Source organism: Mastigoproctus giganteus, chromosome 10 (genome assembly GCF_048544385.1).
Source record: "Mastigoproctus giganteus isolate SK-2022 chromosome 10, ASM4854438v1, whole genome shotgun sequence".
Lineage (NCBI taxonomy): Eukaryota > Metazoa > Arthropoda > Arachnida > Uropygi > Thelyphonidae > Mastigoproctus > Mastigoproctus giganteus.
In genome coordinates this window covers 86,543,460-86,567,274 of record NC_143584.1, presented here as the reverse complement: position 1 = coordinate 86,567,274, position 23,815 = coordinate 86,543,460, and the positions used below count along the sequence as shown (strand labels likewise).

The window sequence follows — 23,815 nt, the reverse complement described above, 5'->3', positions numbered from 1 at the left end:
GGAGCCAGAAAAACGCATCCAACCAGTAAATAGCACAAAGCCAAAACCCAGATAGCATCTGGGAAGAGTACCATCGGGACCCAGACAGATATGACATTTCCACCAAGGGAATCATTTACTCCCATTGCGTGCTATTTATTAAGCTCGCAAAAGCCCACCCAAAAATCTCAGTCAGCTGCCACTTTTATATCCATACCTCCTAATGCTCCAGCACTTCCAAAACATAGTGCTAAAGAAATTGGAACAGCCACCTGTAATCCAAGAAACAATGGATGTGAAAAATAAGGAGGTACAGGAAGAATCAGCCCTGGAATTCTTTGCAGAAGAAGAAGAAATGGATACGGCCAACGTCCAGTCTTTCCTAAGAAAGAGAAATCCAGGACTGAGAAAACCAAGTCCTCAGCCCTTCAGAAGCCACCAGGCGGACCCAATAAATCTAAATAATGGGTACATTTAAATTTCTATAATGGAATTGTCGTGGATTCCATAGAAATAGTGATGACATCAAGTCTCTCCTGAGTAAGCATGAGCCAATTTGCTTTGCTTACAGGAGACGTATTTTAAGACAAATGCGGATCCTTACTTGCGTAACTGTTCAGTTATTCGCAAAGACAGAACTGGGGATGGACCTGCCCAGGGAGGAGTCGCCATCCTTGTGGGTATCCACACTCCCTTCCAAGCTATGCCAATTACCACCAACCTAGAGGCTGTAGCAGTTCGTCTTACAGTAGGGTTCCTCTTAACAGTTTGTTCCATCTATTTTCCACCTGGGAATGACATCCCCCAGGCAGACCTTGATAATCTCATTAAGCAACTGCCACCCCCTTTTTTATTATTAGGGGATTTCAATGGACATAATACTCTGTGGGGTAGTTCTTACACCAATAGAAGAGGTCGGAGTATTGAGCAATTGCTTGAAAATAATGATCTGGCCCTTCTAAATGTGGGATCTAATACCTTTTTCCACATTTCTACCCGAACCTTTACTGCCATTGATCTTTCCATCTGCTCAGCTTCCCTCTTGCCTGTGTGTTACATGGAAGGTTGAAGAAAACTTTTATGGCAGTGATCGCCATTTATAATGGAAGAAAATGCTACCAGTCTAGGATACCATGGTGGAAGATCAATCACGCAGACTGGGATGCCTTGGCCAAGTTTAATACCATCGCACTCGGGCAGGAGCCAATTAACGAGGCAGTAAAACCTTTTTAACCATTCATCATATTTTAACCGAATGTCCACGATATAGACAGCAGCGTTTTACGTATTTTAACGTTTTTAGCCATCTGACTGAGCCTTATACACTCAGTCAGATTTTATCTGACAATGACAATGTGTTAGCTGTTTTTAGGTTTTTAGAATCAATAAACCTTTTTGCTTGTATTTAAATATATCTTTATATTAGTTTACCTTGTACATATTTATAATTTTATACATATTGACATAGTGACCTAAGCAATTACGTCACTACAATTTTTACTGTTATCTGGTATGGGACGTGGTTTTGGCGCATTATAGCCCTAGTTGCTGATGCGCCATTAAAATCCAAACAACCAACCAACTGTCCAAGCTTAGATGTAAAAATGATAGATGAACTAATGAGATTTGTGGCAGATAAGAAAAATGCATCAGATGCATATAAAGTATCAGGTAATACAGAAGCCTATGATAGATATAAACTAGTCTCCAATCACATAATAAAAGAGGATAGGCAAGCTAAGATTATGCAAAGTCTCTGGCAAACAACGTAAAGACAAGCAACAAAGGCTTCTTTGCTTATATTAACAGTAGAAGAAAGGGATTGAATCATATTGGTCCTCTTGATGCTGTTGGTCTAACTGTTGATGATAATGCTCAGATCACTGAACACCCTGAATAGATATTTTGCATCTACATTCTCGCATGAAGAATACTTTCGGGAATGGGATGCCAGAAATTTATCAAACTTTAAGAAGGAGCTAAATGATTTTGTGATAATTGAGAGGAAAGTGGAAGAGATTGTTGAAACTAAACAAAAAAAGGTACCTGTGGTGGATGGGACCCCTTCAATTACATTAAGAGAGGCAGCAAAGATGTAAGCACCCCCTTAGTCATAATTATGAGAGTACCTGTGGTTTCAGGGGAAGTTCCAAAAGACTGGAGATGTGAAAATGTGTCCCCAATTCACAAAGGGGGATCAGAAGGTGATGTGAGTAATAACCTAATTAGCTTAACTTCTGTTCCAGGGAAAATAATGGAGTCATTGGTTGAAGAAATGATCAGCACCATCTAGACGGGAATGCAGTTATACTGAAATCACAACACAGATTTGTTAAGAGGCCATCTTGTCTGACCAATCTGATTCAATACTATGATGCAGTTTAACAAAGGAACTGAAGGCAAAGAAATACTTTGGATGTCATGTACTTGGATTCAAGAAATTTTTTGATACTGTTACACATAAGTATTAGTATTAGTAATGGCTGCATGGTGCAAGAAAGCCTATGGCTTCTGCTGCACCAGCCAAAAAAAAAAAAAAAAAAAAAAACCCAAATAAAACAATGATAAAAAAAATAATAATAAATAAATAATAATAATTAATAAAGGAAAAGGAAATTAAACCTATCATCCTATGTGCTTCCCTCACCCGAAGGCACTATCCAGATGACCTTTGAATTTCCCCAAACTGTCAGCCTCTACCACCCATGTAGGCAACTTATTCCAGTAATTTATAACTCGCTGGCTAAAATAAAACTTCATGCAGACCAATCTAAACATTTCCCCCCCTGTTACATGAATTTATGTCCCCTAGTTCTAGCATCATTTATAATCTTGAAAATTTCATCCTCATTCATTTTACTGATGCCTTTCAGAGCCTTAAACACCTCAATCAAATCTCCTCTAAGGTGTCTAGTTTCCAAACTCTGCAACCGACATATTCAAAGCCTTTCTTCATAAGGATGCCCTTTTGCCGATCTCACCAGGCGAGTTACCCGTCTTTGCACCCTTTCAAGAAGCTCGATGTCTTTCTTTAGGTGTGGTCTCCATACTTGAACACAGTATTCCAAGTGTGGTCTAACAAAAGCCTTATATAATGGGATTATCACGTTCCTATCTCTACTTGCAAAAGTTCGATAGATCATCGATAGGACACCATGGGCCTTCCTTGCAACCTGTTTACAATGCTCAGAGAATTTCATGTCTGACTGTATCGTAACACCCAAATCCCTTTCCTCCAGTACTGGGTTTAGTTGACCTCCACCAAGTGAATAAGTTATTTTGGGATTACTGTTTCCCAGGTGTAATACCTTGCTTTGTTGGATTAAAGCATAGCTGCTATTTTTCTGACCATTCCTGAAGTCTATCTAGGTCTCTCTGAAGAAGCCCAGCTTGACAGTGATCATTAACTATTCTACCAATTTTAACACATCTGCAAATTTAGACATCACGCCCTCTATCCCTTCATTGATGTCGTTTATGAAAATTAAAAACAACAGTGGTCCTAATACTAATCCTTGGGGAACCCCACTTCTTACATCAACCCAATCTGAGGAATAGCCATTTATCACAACCCTCTGCCTCCTGCCCTGAAGCCATCCTGCTATCCATCTAAGGATTTTCCCAGTGATTCCATCCTTTCCCGCTTATAAAGCAACCGCTGAAATCTACATAAACAATGTCATAAATCTACATAAACATAAACATAAAAACTGCTATATATGAATTGGAGTAGTTTCATATTAAGGGCAAGTTACTGCTATGGATAAAGGGATGGTTTAATATGAGAAGATAGAGAGTGGTTATTAATAGACACTGATCTTCATGGACTAATGTTATTAGTGGAGTTCCTCAGGATTCATTGCCGTGCACATTGTTGTTTTCTGTATTTATTAATGATATTGATGAAGGTATATCAGGCTTAATGTCCAAGTTTGTAAATGATACCAAGGTTGGCAGGATGGTTAATGACATTAATCAAAGTATACTACTGCATAAATATCTAAAAAAATTAGGCAGATGGGCTGAGAAATGGCAGATGAATTTCAACATTGACAAATGAAAGGTATACTGTATATGGGTAGCAGAAATTCCAAATTAATGAAACAACTGTGTGGTATGAGTACTACACTCAGGATAGTAGGATATGATGAAGACCTGGTGGTAATTGTGCAGTCAGATATGAAGTTCTCTGAGCAATGCAGACATACTGCCAGATACTGCCAGTTTTGTCAATGATATACAGGAACTTTGATAGTGAAGATATGGGGGGGGGTGATTTTCACTTTGTACAAGGCCATGGTTAGGCCACATCTTGAGTATTGTATACTGGTCTGGAGGCTTCATTTCAGGGAGGATATACATTTGCTGGAATGGGTGCAGAGAAGGAAAACAAGATTAGTAAGGGAACAAAAGGGTGGTCTTACCAAGGAAATGGCTTCAGTCATGCAAACTGCAGCATCTGGAAACTGGCACATGTGCAGTGATCCCACAGATGTTTAAGGCTTTGAATGGATTGAACAAGCTCAATGCTCCTGGTATTCTTTCTATTTCTCAGACTAGATGCATGAAGCATCATAAATTGAAACTAAGGACAGATGGTTGCAGGATAGATGCACAGAGAGAGGTTTGTCTTAAGCCATTGGGTGGTTGATTGTTGGAACAAATTTCCATCTGTTCCTGTGGAAATGGGTAGTTTGAATAAATCCAAGGAAGAACTAGACAAATTATTGGAGGGAGATTTGGGAAGTTTTTTGGCTGATGCTCTATAAGCTTGCTTTCTTGCATAATTTTTCACTACCAATACTAACAGTGTTCCCTAGAATCTGGGGCCCCAAAATTGAGTTTTACACTGGATTGTGGGGGGGGGGGGAGACGCACAAGAGATTGCATGTACAGGCAACCCTCGTACAACATGATAGTTAGGTTCCTATAAAATGTCATGTTATGCAAAACTGTGTTATACAAGAATAAGAAAAGATACAAAAATGGAGGTTACATTCCAAAAGCTAACAAAAATACGCTATTTCATTAACAAAACTAATAAAAAATACACCATTCTGGATTTCATGTATCTTCTACTCTCTTTAAAAAATCAGTAATCTGGGTTTGTTTGCTTTTGCTTGACTTTTTTGCTTTTGTTTTCTTTGTAAATTTCGTCATATGGAACTAAGCATTTTTGAAGTTCCCTTTTGAATTTTTGGCTCCTTTCATTCAAGAAAACTGCATAAAAAAAAAAAAAAAAAAAAAGATTCTAATTGCTTGGCTAACTTTATGCCTTCCCATATGCTTTTTAGTGTATAATTTGGAAGTTTAGAATTTTCATCTGCGCTATCATTTCCACCAAATCTGCTTTGCCAGCCTCTTTTTCTACCAGTAATTCTTGAACGTCTTCAGTAATCATATCTTTTTTTTTTTTTATTATTATTATTTTTTCAGGAGTATAGGCGACTAAGGCCATGTTACTCTGTGTATATTGTCTATAAATTGCATGTGTCCTGAGATCGATTTTCTCTCTTGCTGTGCGAAAAACCCGAGATACCGGGGAGGAAAAACCATGCTACTCTCGCCTGAGGACGATTAACTCAGCCATGTTGTGAAAAATACCCATAAAAATTCCTCCTGTCATCGGCGGGATTCGAACTAGGGTCTTTTCCATTTTGGAGTGGAGGGCGATTCTATCAATTGTGCTACCCATGAGGGCTTCAGTAGTCATATCATCAAAACCTTCCCCTCCTACCGACGTAGCAAGTTCTACTATTGCACCAATTCCTTTTCTGCTGGTTCGACCTTATTTCCTGAATGAACTGACTCTGGCCATACATTTTTCCACACGCATTTAACGTTGACGATTTTACTTCTTTCAGCGATAAAGCTATGATTTTGATACAGTCCATAATTGAAGAAGTTGTATTAACCTAATACAACTGTCGTGATAGGAATATAACTTCAATTTGGATTACTTAAATCTTTTGGATGGCCTGGTGTGCTATCCCAATAGTAATAAAACTTTGAAATCTAGATTTTTCCACAAGTTCAACAGCATAGAACGTAACACAGGGATTTTCCAACAAAATAAATACAGGGATTTCTCAACAATTTTTTTTTTGACTAGCGAGTCAACAGCGGGGATTCAAAAAGAGTGGAAATATTTAAAAATTACATCGAATATAATAGCAGGGTTTTCCCGGTACAAAAGTTCAAAAATACCCTGTTATGTGAGATTTACCGAAATTCTCTAACCATATTAGAGCGAAACCACGTTATATAAATACCATGTTGTGTGAGGATTGCCACAATTTATCAATCGTGTTAGAGCAAAACTGTGTTGTAAAAGTACCATGGTATACGGGAGTTGCCTGTACTTATAAAATGTACAAATTTTTAATTTGTTATAGCGATCCCATGCTTACAAACGAGGTTCTGTTTTTTGGTATGGCTAAGCATATGTCATTGCCATACTGAGTTACTGCATTATCTGTATGCTAAGTGACTGTAGCATACAAAGTGTAGCTATTAAATAATGAAATACAAAGGCACAGCATGCTACAGTCACTTAGCATACAGATAATGTATGCTAAGTGACTGTAGCGACTCTCAGTTTCTCTGTTTCGACTAGAGAAAGATTTTGCTAGCAAGTCTTTCCCTAGTCTGCAAAGTTACATTCCAACATGTTCATCATTGCAATGAGACATATTTCCATTACCTTGTGTTTTTGTAATTTGCCAGAAAAATGACAGATAAAAGAATTGAAAAATAAGTCAACTTAAAATTTTTAACAAAACTAAAGAAAACATCAACTGAAAGTTCTGAGTTATATAAAATTTATAGGAATGATAGATGTCAAAGGCTTATATCTTTGAATGGCATCAAACAATGATTGAATCACTGATTAAAGAAGTAATGCAGGACCATCTGGACAGTCATGCAATTATACTGCAATCACAGCATGGATTTGTTAAGGGTGGTCTTGTCCAAAAAATAACACGGCTTTGGCTTAGCTGTGTTATTTTTTTAAGTAGTAATACCTGGACAATGCATGGTTTAGGTTGTTCTGTTGTGAATACAGTCGGTTCTGCTATAATGTACATTTTTCGCAACACAAATTTGCTCAAATGTGACTGATATATTAGGGAACAATGTGAGTATAATGCAATTTTTGTGTTGGCTCATGCGCTATTTTGTCTGCAAGTAATACTGGGTGAACACAAAACCCGACATCAAGCTGTACGTAGCGATCTGTGCAGCAATTTATAAATTTACGAAGCTTAAAAAATGTCAAATGTGTGAGAGCTGTATTTCCCATTAACTGTAGTTGTATTGGTTGGAGAAACACTGTTGTTATTCATAAGATAACGTGATATTGTAGGCCAACTCATGTTTTCAGGAGGTCACTACCCTAAAACAATTTGCAGGTCCTGGTTTATCGGGCTTTTCTGTTAGTGCAGTCTAATTATATATGGGTAGTAAACTTGATCTTACTTCATTTGCAATAATACCTACAGCTGGAATTCTGTGGGTTTTTACATTATTATGGTGAAACGTGTTTCCGATTCCATGAAATCTTCAATCATATAAAAAAAACATAAATAAATTTTCAGAATCTTCTCTTCATTCCTTTTTTAAGCTTCATAAACTTGTCTCACTTGTGCAATTTGTGCATCCCACATTTGTCGTTATTGATTGCTTATCTTTTTTACTGTTTTAAATTTTACAATCTGAAAAAAAAAAGAAAATGTCAGTGAAAAGAAATATCAATGAAACAAACTTCATATCTTGTTAAGTGCTATATTTATTTATGTATTAGAAATTTGAAATGTTTAACCTGTGTTAGCAATTTTATTGGGTTTCAAATTTTTTTTAGTGTTTTGCTTACCAGACTGAACTTTTTTTTTTTTTTTTGAGTGCTCTGCCCCACCCCTATTTTTCCCATAAGCCCTGTTGTTTTTAATGCGCGAAATACCATAGTGCAGTGATTTTTAGGAATACATATACTGCATTATAGCAGAACTGACTCTACTAAAACCATTGCAACATTCAATGCAGTTTAAAATCAGATGGCAGTGTAAAATCAGTAAAGAAAGATAAGGGCACAGTATTTCAAGTGACTTTGCATGTAAGGTACAATTACAGTCAGTCCTCTTATAGCAGGATAGTTGTGTTCCTAGAAACCCTCGTGCAATGCAAAATCATGCAATATAAACAACAGGCCCTATGGGAAAAATAGGGTTAGGTGCCGCCCACCCAAGATTGAACACACATTTGTAACCAAAACATTACAAAACACAATAAATAATCATAATAAAATACTTAATTTTATTACAACTATTACGTAATAAAATATTGCTAATGCTTTTGCTTCTATCGTAAGAAAACTTGTTTTTTGTTTGATTTTCTATCCAAACAGATGACAGCCATTCCATCTCTTCCAATTCTTTGTGTCTTAATCTAATGGATTTTAATTACACTTTGAGTTGTTCCTGCTATGAAAGAAAGTTGTTTTTATTTTCTCTGCATTCTTTGTAATTCTCGGCATTGTCTCATTTAGGTCTGTAGCACATGCAATATCACATGGTCTTTCATTTCACTCAAAGCATTTCACAATTTCATATTTTTTCTCTATCGACAGAGGCGGACTGGCCATAAGCCATACCGGGGAAATCCCGGTGGGCCAGACGCCGGTGTGATTTTGGCCATAAACCATAGTATGAGGCCACTATAAATTTTCCCGGGTAAGAATTTTTGATCCAGTTTATCGATATTGCTTTTCTTTTTCTCTCTGAATCTGCAGTATCTTCCTTTTCCAGGATGCTTCCTTTTCACACCTTTTAAGTATTTTACTCATTTTTAGGGAATAAAGCACAATTATAAAACAAGGAGGCACGCTTGATACACATAAACAAAGCTGCGAGCGTGTAGCAACTGAATAAACAACACCGTAAAGGCAGAGATACATTATTAACACCTCACATTTTACTAAAGCACATTTCTGGAGGTCACTACCATAAAACAATGAAAACAATTTCCAGTTGCATTCCTGCTCGTGGAATCTGTTATAAATTTGTAGTAAACTCGATCTAATTGCATTTGCGATTAAACCGATTGCTGGAATTGTGTTGGTTTTTACATTATTATGGTGAAATGTGTTTCCCCTTCACTGATATAAAAAACAAGTACATTTTCAGAATCTTCTCTTCATTCCTATTGTTGCGTTCGGTTGGGGTGATTCTGCATTCGACTGCCATTTCTTGTGAACACAAAGGCGAATCGTGCATAAGCAAATTTGGTTCGTGTTATATAAGATATCGTTCCCCTATTTATAAATCGTGTATGATCGAATTCGTGTAGTGCAAACACGTGTTATACGAGGACTGACTGTATTTCATTTAACTCTCATAACACGAAGGTTTTGTTCAGATATTTATTTGGTTTTTAACGTGTTTACTTATTTCAGTAAATTTTTAAATAGCAGAATTTACAATGAAGTTATCAGATTTAGATAAATTTTATTTCTCAAAGGAGTTGAAATCATTGTTAAAGTGAAAATACAAGTACTATTTTACTAGTATAGTATACTATTAAAGATGTTCAGCTTGGCAACTTTTTTATATGTTGCCATCGAAAAATTAGTGTCCCTGCAGTTGCAACAACATTGTGAAGCTATTGACGAAAAATTGGTAGAATAAAATAAAAGGCGCCTCCGTAGCCAGGTGGGAAGGAGCAGCAGTGCGTAGCACACGCTTCTTGATTAGACCGGGGTTCGAGCCCGTCACCACCAAATACGGAGGATGTGGAAAGGTCAGGGAATGACCACCGCATATCCCGGAGCAATATGGCCTTAGTTGCTAATGCTCTTAAAAACCAAATAACTAACTAACTAACTAACAATAAAATAAAAGCTTACTTTCAGCATTACTGAAATTAAACTTTTATTTTATCATTAATCTTAACAATTAACAAATTTCAGTACTACTGTACCTGCGAATTAAGGTAATCCCCATGTATTACCAGAAACATCCTCCTGTGAAGTAACAGTGGGAAGAATCAGTCACATGTTTCCCTTGTGCAAGAATCTTGGTTAGACCCATACTTCAGTCAATTTTTGATGCTGCAAGACACTGATAATGTTGCAGTTTTTAATAAATTTACAAGTTTGCTAGGCAAACAAGTCAGGCTGTATATCTAAGCTGATGATTAGCCTGGGGTTCGAGCCCATGACCACCAAATACAGAGGATGTGTAAAGGTTAGGGAATGACCACCACATATCCCCAGAGCAATATGGCCTTAGTTGCTAATGCTCCTAAAAACCAAATAACAAACAACTATTTCATTATTTGTTGAGGTTGAGGGAAATCTAGATCACTTTTGGTGGACTCCCTACCCTCTTAAAATGATGACATTAGTCTAAAGCTTGTGTACAACCTATTGCAAAACCCTTATGCTATTTTAAGAAGATAAATGTTTCACTTGTGGGTTTCTGATTTTAAAGCAAAAATTTAACACAAGCGTTTTCTTTTCAAAATATCAGTCCACTGATATTTTGGAAAAGAAAAAATATCGAAGTACCAGTGGACTCCAACATTTTAAAGGCATAATACAAATATATTTTTTTGAACAGACCTTAACAGCATTTCACCCAGAGTGGTAAATACCCCACACTCTGCAAACCACTGCAGTAGCTTACTTCCTCTCTTGCAGCAGCTATTATTTAGATGTTAACTTGTTTTGTTTTTATTGTGAAATTATTTTTCTGTAAAGGGTGGGTGTTAATGTTTCCATCTTGGTAGACTTTGATCCACTACTATCTTGAAATAAGGTGCCTACCATTCATATAATTTACAATATGCAAAAAAGGTTTTTTCCTCATGAGTTCCTCTAGGATTTTCAATATGCATAATATGTTGATGCAATATGGTTTAAATTACTGATGCATCATAAGTGACGTGGGAAGGAATCTTAGGCCATCTGATGGGCAATGTTTTTATATCAGTCTGCAACCTTAAGTCAACATGATGACCAATCATATTATAAAAACTATATGTTTAGAACTTTTGTTCACAATTTGAATAATCACTGGAAGCAGAATCAGTATCTACAAAAAGCCTTGGGGGTATTTCTCATTCAATTATCCACTCAAATTATAAGCATGTTTGTAGTTCATAAAACTCCCTTCCATGGGGAGTTCGTGATATTCTGAGTGGGAGGGTACTTTCATTTTAATCTGTCATCTTGAAACTGGGTGATAGCCTATCAAATCATAAACACATCCATTTAGAACTCTTGTGTTCTGAGTCTGATACAAACCAGATCATCACATGATTGACTCCTGATGGGAACATTTTTATTTTGGGTCTAACTTGAAACAAAATGGAAATTGACTCCACTTCTCACCATGTTGAAAGAAGTGTTGAATGTAGATTATGTTAAATATTTGTAGAATATTTTATTTTTTAATATGATATAATCAGCTTGCACTGCCTAAACTGTAGTTCTTCATTCAAATAAAAAGCAAATATTTTATATTGATATTTTAGGATCCTATTGGGAAGATTAATTTGTGCCAGTGTATAACAGGGCAAGTTGGTTTGGTATCTAGAGATATCTGTGCTCGTTCTCATACATTTCAGCTCGTCAGTGTGAGGCCACAGAAAAAGAATGACAGAAATACTTTAATTTCCTACAGTCAAAATACCATTACTACTACCAAGTATGTATTTATATATTATATATTATCATTATAATGGAGAAAATATTTAATTTGTGCTGTAATAATATTAAACTTTATTTTCTGCATACGTGTTTTTTTTTACATTAAAGTTAATGATCTTCATGAAGCATTTTATTGACAGTGTTTAGCATGAGATGTAAAAGGATTGTATTATGTGAAGATGATATTGGGTTACTGAATAGTAAGTATCCTGTGTGATCTTCAAGAATCTGAATAAAATAAAGGTCATGGAGTAATATTAGTTACATAAAAATGAAAGTTAGGTGTGAAGCAGAAAAATTTAGTGTGTACAAAAATAGCAGAAAGTGAAACAGGTTAGTAATTGTGTATGTATCTAGGAACAGACTTAATGAAGACAGAAAATCAGCCATAGAAATAAACAATAGAATAAGTAAAACAGGAAGTGTAGGATGGCAAGTTAAACAAATTCATTTTGCAGTAAAAAAGAAAATTAGCTTTCAAAAGCTTTTAATCCTTTTTTTAACATGTACAGTAGAGTTGAGAGAAAGTAAGAAATAAAGGAATTGATCAAAAATTATAATCTTTGGAGATGAGAGTTGTGTGTATATATATATATATATATATATAAAAAAAAAATGGTAATAAATATCCAGCTAAATGTAAGTGGAAGTAAATTTAAGATGGTATGAACATGTAGAAAGAATGGAAGAAGGGAGATTAGGTAAATCATTACAACCACCCATCTAATAGCATGGTGGGTTGCCTTTTGCTGTGATTGCAGTTTGCACCCATCGTGGCATCGACTTCACAAGACTGCAGTAAGTGCCCTCAGGTACACTTACTGCAGTCTTGTGAAGTTTATGCCATGTGACTGCAGTAAGTGTCCTCAGGTATCCTGGCCAAGTGAACAGGAGATCTGAGAATTCAGCAACAGTGATGAAGCACTGGTGAATGCTGTGTTCCACCACAAACGTTCGACGAGTTTGATGTTGGGGGAATTTGGTGGCTAGGGGACCACCATTTCCTGCACAATGTGACCTTGTAACATAGGGCATTGTCTTGTTGAGAGTCCAGTGCCATCCAGATACATGGTCACCATGTAAGGCAAAACTTGGTCTGAAACAATGCTGACGTAGGATCTAGCAGTAAGGGTGTATTCAGTGGGAATGGAGGGGGACCAGGTGATGTTGATGAAAACATCCCAAACCATGATAAAACTGTTCTTAGCCTGTTTTAGTTTCAGTCTGGTTGCAGTAGCTCACATGCTCGCCATTGAATATGTATCCATCCATCAGCATGGTGGAGCTGGAACCTTGATTCATCAGATTGACTCTCTTCCAGTTGTCCAATGTCCAGGATCAGTGCTGCCATGCCCACTGCAGGCAGAGGTGTCGATGAGGGTGAGTGGGCATATGAACAGGTTGCCTAGTTCATAGGCCCCTCCACAAAAGCTACTGGATAGTGTGCTCAGAAACGTTTCTCTGTGCACCCTGGTTGTAGTTTTTTTTTTTTTTTTTTTTTATGTGAACCCCAAACACGAAAGGTATTAGAACCTATAGTACTTAGTACCGTGCTTGGGTTGGAGGTTGAGAAGACGAAAGAAGATATTTGTTGACATAGGACTTGAACTTCTGTAGATTGTAATTTTCAGGAAATGCGTATGAAGGAAGGTTGTTCCAGAAAACGGCAGTTGAATGAATAAATGAGGAAGATGAAAAGTTGGTTCTGTGGGTTTGAAGTTGGACAGTAAATGGATGTTGGCTGGTAGTGGCACGTGTTCGGACTGTTTTGAAAGAGAGAGAGCGGGAATTATAGAAGCCAATTCAAAAGAACAGTGCCCATGGAAGTATCTGTAGAAGAGGCATGCAGCAGAAACAGTACGTCTATGAGAAAGCGAGTGGAGAGACTTTGTTAGAGATGAATCATTAATTAACCTAACTGCCCTCTTCTGAATGGAATCAAGAAGCCTGTGAGAGGTTTTGGGGGCACCACCCCAGATGTGGGAACAATATTACATGGCAGGGCGGATTTGCGATTTATACAGAGTGAGCAGCTGTTTGGAAGAAAAGTAATGCCGAGAACGAAAGTGAAAACCAAGTTTTTTAGATGCAGAGGAAATTTGTAATGTGCTTGTGCCAAGAGAGATTACAAGTCAGGGTAATCCCCAAAAGAGATATATCATTTTGCCTAGAAATCAGAGTGTCACTAAAGATAAGCATAGGAGCAGAAGAACCCTTTATGCAAGATATAAGACAAGACAGTTTTAGAAGGGTTAAAATCAACTAAGTTGTCTTTACCCCACTGGAGAATTACCTGAAGATCGGCATTTAAGGAATTGGTAGCAGATTTTCGAGAAGTTGAAGCTGATTGAGCAGGACAAGGTTTTTTAAAAATGGAAAGTGAAATGCAATGTGCAATGCAAACTCTAATTTGGACTGATTAATAACTGTTTTACAATTGTTGCGAGCTTTGGTGTAGGCAGCAAATGAAACTGAAGAATTAGAAACAATTAATTACAATATACAATATTCTTCTCTTGAACAGCCTTAGCACATTTATTGGAAAACCAAGGTTTAGATAAAGGATGAGATTTTAAAGTGGAGTGTGGGATAAAGGATTCCATTCCTGCAAGAATAATTTCACTGACACGATCTGAGCAAACATTGACATCAGAAGTTATGAAACAGTAATCCGACCAAGGAAAAGAAGAAAAGAAGTTTCGCAGGTCATCCCATTTTGCATTCTTGTAATGCCAAACAGCACGAGATTGGGAATAGCCATGAGATAAAGGTTCCATTGGAGAAGAGACAATTACCAAGTTGTGATCTGAAGTGCCTAAAGAACCTCTCACTTCAACTGTGTACTTAGAAGGGTTGTTTGTGAGAAAAAGATCAAGTGTATTGGCTGTATGATTAGGATTGTCTGGTAATCTTGTAGGTAAATGAACAGTATGTGCTAGGTCATTAGTAATTGCAAAAGCCTCAGCATCTCGACCTGCTGGGTCGGTGTTACTAGAAAACGGAAGCCAGCTGGAGTTGTGAACATTAAAATCACCAAGGAAAATTACCTCACTGTTAGGAAAGTTGGACTGGAGAAAGTCAAGTTGCAAAGAGAGGAAGTCAAAGAGCTCCAAGTGATTAGTGGAGTTGGGAGAATGGTAGAGACAACAGATGAATTTAACACAATGAGGTAGAGAGATTTTAAGCCAGAGAAGATCAAAGAGAGGAGATTCCAAATTGCCAAGTCTCTGACAGGGAATATCATAACGGACATATGCACAAGTACCACCTTTGAGGCGAAAGAAATCATACAGCGAATAATTTGGGCATCTGAGATGAGCAGTGGTTGAATCAACTGATAACTGAGATTCTGTCAGAAAAAGTACATGGGGTTTGGCAGACTGCAAGTGGAAATGGACATCGTTGAGATTAGAATTGAGACCATGTATATTTGTGAAATGAATTAGGAAGTGCTTGGAAGGTTTAGATCTTTTCACAGATAAGCTTGCTCTATTAGTTTGGCAATTCATGGTGTATTCAATAGTAAGAAAAAGTGGGTGGGACATGCTGTATGAAGTAATGAAATTTTTGGATATGGCATACACATGGTATGAATATACCCAGATCCTTGTCATAACGTTGCCTCGACAATGCCCCCCGCATACACACTACTCGGACTCCCTCCAGTCACTGACTGGCAGAGTAGAGGTAGCAAGATTATACACTAGCTGATCCGAAAGCCTCCTAGAGAGTTACCAATAGGTTCGGTCCAGTGTACTGACTAGCGGCCGGCCTGCGAACACCATTTTAGAGCTGTACCCTTGAAATGTAAGGAATATTGGATCTCGCCACAATGTTCATCGTAACCTCAAAAGTCATCAATCATACTGCATGATGGAAGAGATACGGAAGGGTTGACCCGAACTTAGCTCTAGAGACTAAACATGGGTTCCACCACTTCAAGCCTCCAATGAGCAAAGTGGTGGTATTTCACTGGTTGATGAAAGTCATCTACCACCTAGTAATGCCTGGTAACATAGAGGAGCGGCGTTCCTCCATGTGGTGTGGGCGCCACACCTCAACCCCTGCTTACGTTGGTTCACACCTGGGTGGTCACCCACCATATACTTGTGCATGGAGGTTATACCGAGGATTACTAACAGTCCCACCACCGTGAAGGTGCATGCAGAGGATTTGGCTGTCACAGACTGTCCGGATTTCGCCGAAATTGGGTCCACTTGACTTGTGTCACCCGAATATCAGTTCCAGCAGCGTTTTAGACTCCCAGGTAGCAAGTACAGCTTGTCTGGCATATCTGAGAGAAAGTCTGTGACAACCTCAAGGACCAGTCTGCAGTTAATTGAGGGATTGTGAGCCATCTGTTGTCCCAGACAGCACATGCCAATTGCTGTTCACTTCAACTGTCAATCAGTGGTAGTCTTCACATCCTGCTCTCTCTACCTACTTTTCCCCGAGACCATTTCTGCAACACCTTCTTTATAGTGGCTTCGAACAGCCAACAATGCCTGCAGTTGCTGACTGCCACCTTCCTAACACTGCAAATAATTCCCCATTCAAACTCCGTCAGGTCCTTCCCTTACAGCTATTGCATGGGAATCGTATTGACAAACTGAGAGGAATTGCTTGTGCCATCATTATATATGGTGCACGGATTGGTGACATCGCTCCTAGGTGCTGTGGGATGCATCTACTCATGAAGACAGGAGTGGTTATGTTTTTGCTGAAAAGTGTAATTCTTATCCAGGTGAAAATTAAGTTGTGCATCTTTTCCTAGGATAGTTTTTATTAAAAAATCCAGACCTCAGTTATATCCAATTCATGACACAATAACTAATGGCGCCTCCGTAGCCAGGTGAGCAGGAGCAGCAGTGCGTAGCACACACTTCTTGATTAAATATTTTGCGCATTAGGTCATGATCTCTCCAAGATACTGAATTCATGATTTAATTTTAAAATATGGTTATGATTTTTATTATCTAAATCACTCCTATAAAAGTCTGGCTTTTATAATTGATTTAGAAATCAATTATATTTCAAAATCAATTATACATAATGTATATTTGGTGATGAAGTATGTTCATGCTGATGCCAAGTTGGATAGGTATCTATCCATCTGAGCTATGAATTTCCCCATGCTCGACCACTCATGGAGGCGACTTATTTCAATAATTAGCTCATTTGCTAAAAGAAAACTTCCTGCTATCCAGTCTAAATATCCCCTCCACTGTAATTTCAAGTTTCCCCTAGTTCTGTAATCATTTTATAACAGTGAAAATTTCGCTGTTCATTTCACTTTCACCGCCTTATACACCTCAATCAAAACTCCTCTAAGATTTGATCAAGGTGTTTTTCAAGCTCTTCAGCTCACACATATGAAGTCTTTCTTCATCTGAATGCCCTTTTGCAAATCTCACCAGGCACATTGCCTGTCTGTGGATTCTTAAGAAACTTTTTTGTTGTTTTAGGTGTGGTCTCGCAATTGCCTTATACGACCACTTATACAATAGCATTATCATAGGACACAATTGGCTCCCCTTACTGCCTGGAAACTACTGTTTTTAGTTCAACCCCAATGTTGTTTTAAGTTATTTTGGGGTGCTATTTTCTAACCTTGCATTTTGCTGCATTAAAACCTAGTTTCCACCTTTCTGACTATTTCTGAAATTTTTGTAAGTCATTCTGAAGAAGCTGTGCTTGGACTGATTACTCTACTAACCTTAATATTATACATGTTAGTAAACTTTGATAACACATCCTGTATCCCTTTATCAGTGTCATTTAATAAAGTTAAAATAAGTGGTCCCAGTAATGATCCTTGGGTTTCCCACTTCTTACAATAGAAATTGGTGAAATCTAAGTAAGCAATGTCAAAATTATTTCTTACTTGCAGCTGTCAAAATAGCTAACCAGCTTGATTAAATATGATTTTTCCCTTTACAAAATCATGCTGTGAGTTTCTGAATTCAATTTCTGTCTAAATGGTCCTGTAATACACACTTTTGTAATACTGCATACAACGGTTTAACCAGCCAGGTGCGCATCCAGAACGATTTATCTGAGGAATTTACCATCCAAACTGGAGTCCGCCAAGGGGATGTAGCCTCCCCGTTGCTTTTCAACATCGTGGTCGACGCCATTATGAGGCAAGCATTCAGAAACAGACAGGGCATACAATATGACAAGGATCACTATGTGACTGACCTGATGTTTGCTGATGATAGTGCTATCCTTGCCGGTAACGACGCTGAAGCCACGGAAATCCTCTACGACATTGCCCGCATTGCCCGGCCATACGGTTTGAAGATCAATGCTGGTAAGACAAAGGCCCTGACAACAGATGGGTCGCAAGCCACCATCTATCTCGAAGGCGTCCAGATCGAGCAAGTGCAGGACTTTAAATACCTTGGATCGCTGGTCCAGGAGAAGAAAGTTGCATCCACCATGGAAATTCACAGCAGAATTGGACAGGCGGCCACTGCGTTCGCCTCGCTCAAATGGTGTCTGTGGAAGAGGACCAACATTTCCACAAAGACTAAAATCCGACTCTTCCGGACTTTGATCCTGCCCATTCTTCTTTACGGATCGGAAACATGGATTTGTCTCAAGTTAGATTTGAACAAACTTGAGGTATTCCAAATGCGATGCCTGCGGCAGATCTTGGGCATCTCTCTTTGCGACCGCATCACTAATGATACCATCCGTGCCAGATGCCAACAGCAACCAACCATTGCCGACCAAATCCAGAAGCGAAGGCTCAGATGGTTTGGCCACGTATGTAGAATGGGCACGAACAGAATACCATCCACACTCCTTTGGAGACAACGACCCACCCAATGGAGCATCCAACGGACCGCGCCTAGGAAAACGTGGGCCAAGCAAGTGGAAGATGACTTGAAGAGCCGACGTCTCGACCTTAACCAGGCCAGGACTGAAGCCATGGATCGTAAGGTATGGAAGAACATCACAGAGCAAGTCCGAAACCCTGCGGCACCTACAGCAGCATACTGGTTGCGTGGCCAACCGCCTCCCCCAGCTGCCAGCTAAGGACCACAGAAGAAGAAGAAGAAGAAGAATACACTCTTTATCATTGCCTTCATGATTTTCTCTACCACTGAATTCAGTGGTAGAGAAAATCCCCTTCAATCTTAGTTAACATATAATTAAAGTTAACAGTGTTATTTATATTAAAATGTTGAACAAACATTTAAGGGGTTCTCGTTAGCTGAGGATAACTGGTTCCGAAAAATTCCACTTAAAACGGGGACCAAATTTTCGTAATATGTATTATGTACTTGTACATAGCAAAAAAATGGATTGAAGGAACTGAAAAATGAGACTATTATTTTATTAGACATTTTTTATTATAATATGTTGAACAATGTAAGGTTAATTAAAGTTTATTTAAGTTACACTACTTTTCAGTTTTACAAGAATGAATCCAGAATGAATCCAGAGTTGTTTGGGGGATTTTTTTGCCATATTTTTTCAGATGGAATTGTGTTGTAGCATTTAGCAAATGTTAAGTGTGAAGTTAAAGAATTCACACTTAACATTTGCTGCATGATCATGAAGAGGGTCATTCTCACAAAAATATTCAAGTGCTAGGTCAGTTTTCTCAAGGGCTTCCTTTAATTTTCATGTCCTCGTAACTGCAGGGACTCGGATAATGAATACTCTGATACCGGCGACCTCCTGTATGTAAGAATGCACACATTTATTTATATTTTTTCTTGCTTTATTTTTATAAAGTTAGAATATTAACTTGAGTCATTTAGTTATTCTTGTACCCAATTGCTTAACTATTTAATTAATGTTCTCAGAATAATTTCTCAAGTGGTAAACATCAATTATATATGGGGTTAGGAAAGAGATGGCTAAGTCATTATCTCTTTTTTTTTTCTTTTCTTTTCTTTTGCAGGTAACAACAAATGGCATAGCTTTAATTTTAGTACATTTAATTGTCTTAAGCTTTTCCTGGTAATGTCTTAACTGTTATAACTAATTAGTTGCTCAGACAACACAAGTAAATGAATGAAGAAAACATACCATTTAAAGGTATTCAGTTTTCTCTCTGACTGCTCACTTCAGGTACATGGCTCTAACTTCTCCACTAATGCAGGTGTTCCCCAAGGTTCAGTTCTTTTTCCCACTCTTTTCTTGTATGTTAATGACCTTCCAGTTACCAGAGTTATCCATAGTTTTGCTGATGATGGCACATTGCATCCCACCTTCCAGTTTCAGAAGCCTAAATTAAATTAAATTAGAAGTTAAATTATTTTCAATTCTTCTAAAACTCAGTGCTGTCTTTATATCTTGCAAAAAGGATTCTTCTGCTCCTATACTTATCTTCAATGTCACTTAGATTTCTAGACAAGATCACAGTATCTATATTAGGAATTACCCTTACTTCTAATTTCTCTCTCTCCATAAGCACATCACAAATATTGCTTCCTGTGCATGGGTTTTCTTTCACTCTTGGCTTTACTTCTAAACAGCTACTCACTCTCTACAAATCTCAAATGTGTTCTACCAGAAATATTGTTCTCTGAGGCAGTGCCCCCATAACCTCTCTCAGGCTTTTAGACTCCATTCAAAGGAGAGCAGTTAAGTCAATTAATGACCTATCTTTTGCCAAGTCTCTCCACTCTCTGTCTTATAGATGTTTTGTTTCTTCTGCATGCCTGTGGGCACTGTTCTTCTGAATTGGCTTTTCTAATTCCCCCCCCTCTCTTTCAAACCACTTTGAACACATTGTCACAACCAGTCAGCATCCATTTAATGTTCAAACTTCACACTCACAGAACCACTTTTTTTCCTTCATTTTTTCCTTCAACTTCTGTTTTCTGAAACAAACCTCCCTTCATACATATTTCCTGAAAATTACAATCTGGAGAAATTCAATTAAAGTAAAATTACTGAAGTAAAGTTATAATGTTATATCATTAGTCTGTACTGAAACAAAGGATTAGTTTACCTTTGTCATCAGGCCAGAAGGAGGGGCACATTCTACAAAATGCCCCGACCCACAGCAAATGTTAAATAGAGAACTTAATATACTTAAGTTTTCTATTCTATTGCAGCCCACATTCTTCTGTGTTCAGTCTACTACAATAACATGATACATGATATCATTTGCAGATGATACAAAGGTTGGCAGGGTTGTTAATGACAGTAATGGCAGTGTGCTACTGCAACAGGATCTAGATAATTTGGGCAGATGGGCTAAGAAGTGGCAACTGAAGTTTAACCTTGACAAATGCAAAGTACTGCATATGGGTAGAAGTAACCCCAGAGAAACGTACCAACTGTGTGGTACTACACGTAAGGTGGTAGAAAATGAAAAAGACCTGGGAGTAAATGTGCAGTCAGATATGAAGTTTTCTGAGCAATGCAGACAGGCTGCCAGGGCAGGTCATGGGGTTTTGTCAATGATATATAGGAATTTTGCTAGCAGGGAGGAGGAGGTGATTGTCCCTCTGTATAAGGCAATGGTCAGGCCACACCTTGAGTACTGCGTACAGGTCTGGAGGCCTCATTTTAGGAAGGATGTAGATTTACTTGAGCGTGTACAGAGAAGGGCAACAAGATTGGTGAGGGGAATGAAGGGATCCTCTTACCAAGAGAGGCTTAAGTTCTGCAAATTGCAGTGGCTGGAGACTAGGCACCTGCGCGGTGATCTGATTGAGGTGTATAAGGCCTTGAATGGGTTGAGCACGCTGAATTCTGATGGGATCCTTCCACTTGTTCAGATTACGAACCTAAGGGGGCATAAATTCAAATTAAGAAAAGACAGATCTAGAATAGATGTGCGGAAATTTGCCTTTAGCCAGTGGGTGGTTAATTGCTGGAACAAACTTCCATCTGTCGTTGTGGAAGTTGATAGGTTGAATAAATTTAAGGAGGAACTGGACAGGCATTTGGAGGGAATGGTGTAGTTTTTTTCTTTTTTTTTTGGCTGATGCTGCATAAGCTCATACACTTGCTTTCTTGCATCACATGCCACTACTACTACTACATTATAACCTTACAATTAGTACTGTTACTTCAAAAACCATTAAATCCAAGCAGTATGAAGCTTCCTTCATTCATTTACCTACAGCGATGATGAAAATTTAATACAAACTTTGTTTATAATGTATTTCTTTAAAAAAACCAGTATGCAATTTCATGACTACATAAATTTTTTAGAATTCCTACAGGTACAACATCCAAAATCCAGACAATTTTGTTTCAGATCCTTCTTTCTCCCCCCCCCCCAGTAATGTGAAATTTGTTCTTTCAGTAGTGCTGTTGGATAACGAGCAGATTCTCTCAATTTTTAAGTTAAAATTAAATAATATTTAACTTAATGCTTCTGAAAATTCATTTGGCACTTTGCTTCTCCATTACATTCAATGTACAAATGAGTGCAATCTATGTTTAGCAATCATCAGACTTTCTACTGCCATGAGCAAATGCTATTATACAGTGAAACTCCCCTTAATTGATACCTCTAAAAGGAACACCTCTTGTTGTGGACACAAGCTTGATTCCCAACCAGAAGTATTACAAATTACATGCTAGATGACTCTCCAAAACAGATACTTTCTAATACCTTCTTCTGACATATCGTTTCCCATCCAAGCCATGCATGTTGAATTTCGATTCGTCAGAAAAGATGACAATGTCCCATTGCTCTTTTGTCCATGCAACATGCGTTTTAGCCCAAGCAAGTTGCTTCTTCCTCATTTGTTGGGTCAAGAAAGGCTTCTTGAGCCGATAGGCATGCAGACCACATTCCAAACATCATCTTTGGATAGTTCGTGCACTTGGTTTAGCACCAGAGGTGCTGAAACAAGTGCACCTATCTCCAAGTCCAGTTTTAGATCAGGAGCACTAGCATGGCAATCAAGAAGGCATAGCCATTTCAAATCTTAGGAAGACGTAGCCATTTCAAATATCGATCTTAGGAAGACGAAGGCATAGCCATTTCAAATATCAATCTTACGGCCTGATCCAGGTCTCCTATTGACATCATTGGTTTCATGCTTTAATATCATCACCAGGGATACTGTTGACTTGGTCACAGTCTATTTTATCAGTGATAGCACATGGAGAAAGCCATTCCTGGCAATAGCTACACTTTTTTTTTTTCTTGGTATCAACTGAACATATGGAGCATTGCTTACACCTCTGCAAAACAGCATACTAATGAGTGTGTATGCCATATGCTTTCCAATGCCATATTTATAGAAATGGCTGATGCAAAATCCTTACTTTGCGACAAACAAAATGGCAGTAATCAAACAATATCTTATACACTACAAATGTTACTTTTAAGGTGATGCTGTTTTTTTGTCTGCCACTGTAGATGTATGTTAAACATGTAAACTTTGGGAACTGCTTGTGTGTGTGTGTGTGTGTGTGTGTGTGTGTGTGTGTGTGTGTGTGTGTGTGTGTGTGTGTGTGTGTGTGTGTGTGTGTGTGTGTGTGTGTGTGTGTGCGCCAATAAGTGAAATGTTGGAACTGTCCAATAGCAAATAATTTTATTTACAAATTGATATTTTTCAGGAATCTTCTAGCAGCTGACACTAAAGAGGAAAGAATTGTATGGTGCAATCAACTCAATAATGCATTAACAATTATTCGTAAGTGGAACACCAACAATGCATGTAAGGTTGTTAGCAAGATTGAAACAAACAAGTAAAGAACTGAGGTTTTTTTTTTTTAAATGTATTTTAAAACTAATAGTAACAATCATGGCGGATCAGCTTTACAGATTTTTAGATATTTTTGCTGATATGTTTTGTAAAAAAGACAACACAAATGGGGTTTATATATTCCTTTTAATTCTATTTAGTTTCCATGTCTGTGGCCAAAATTTGTATAATGAAGCACCTTTCTTAAATGTAAAAATTTTTTGATTAAAAATGATTTGTACATAAATTGAATCATTTCTTGCCTGTTAATTTTAAATTCAATCTGACATTTTATTTGTAGAAGAGTACTTGGTGTGCGAACGTTAGAGAATTCAGTTTTACTTTTTCATAGGATTTAGTGGAAGAAATGAACATTTTTGACTTCCTTCCTTAAAATAGGTAATTCTCATAAACTATATTATACTCAATTCACATCTGGATAAAATGGTGG

General features: G+C 37.8%; 1 protein-coding gene across 2 annotated transcripts in view; it reads left to right on the top strand.

The window, feature by feature from the left end:
- Positions 1 to 23,481, top strand: part of LOC150079136 (uncharacterized) — a 381,717-nt gene extending 358,236 nt beyond the window's left edge. For both annotated transcript variants that reach the window (XM_090382718.1, XM_090382717.1), the window contains exons 19-20: positions 11,512 to 11,684; positions 23,237 to 23,481. In XM_090382718.1, coding sequence (XP_090238844.1) covers positions 11,512 to 11,684; positions 23,237 to 23,372 — 309 coding nt within the window. In that variant the 3' untranslated portion in view covers positions 23,373 to 23,481. The remainder of the gene's footprint in view (positions 1 to 11,511; positions 11,685 to 23,236) is intronic.
- The last annotated feature ends 334 nt before the right edge of the window (positions 23,482 to 23,815 follow it).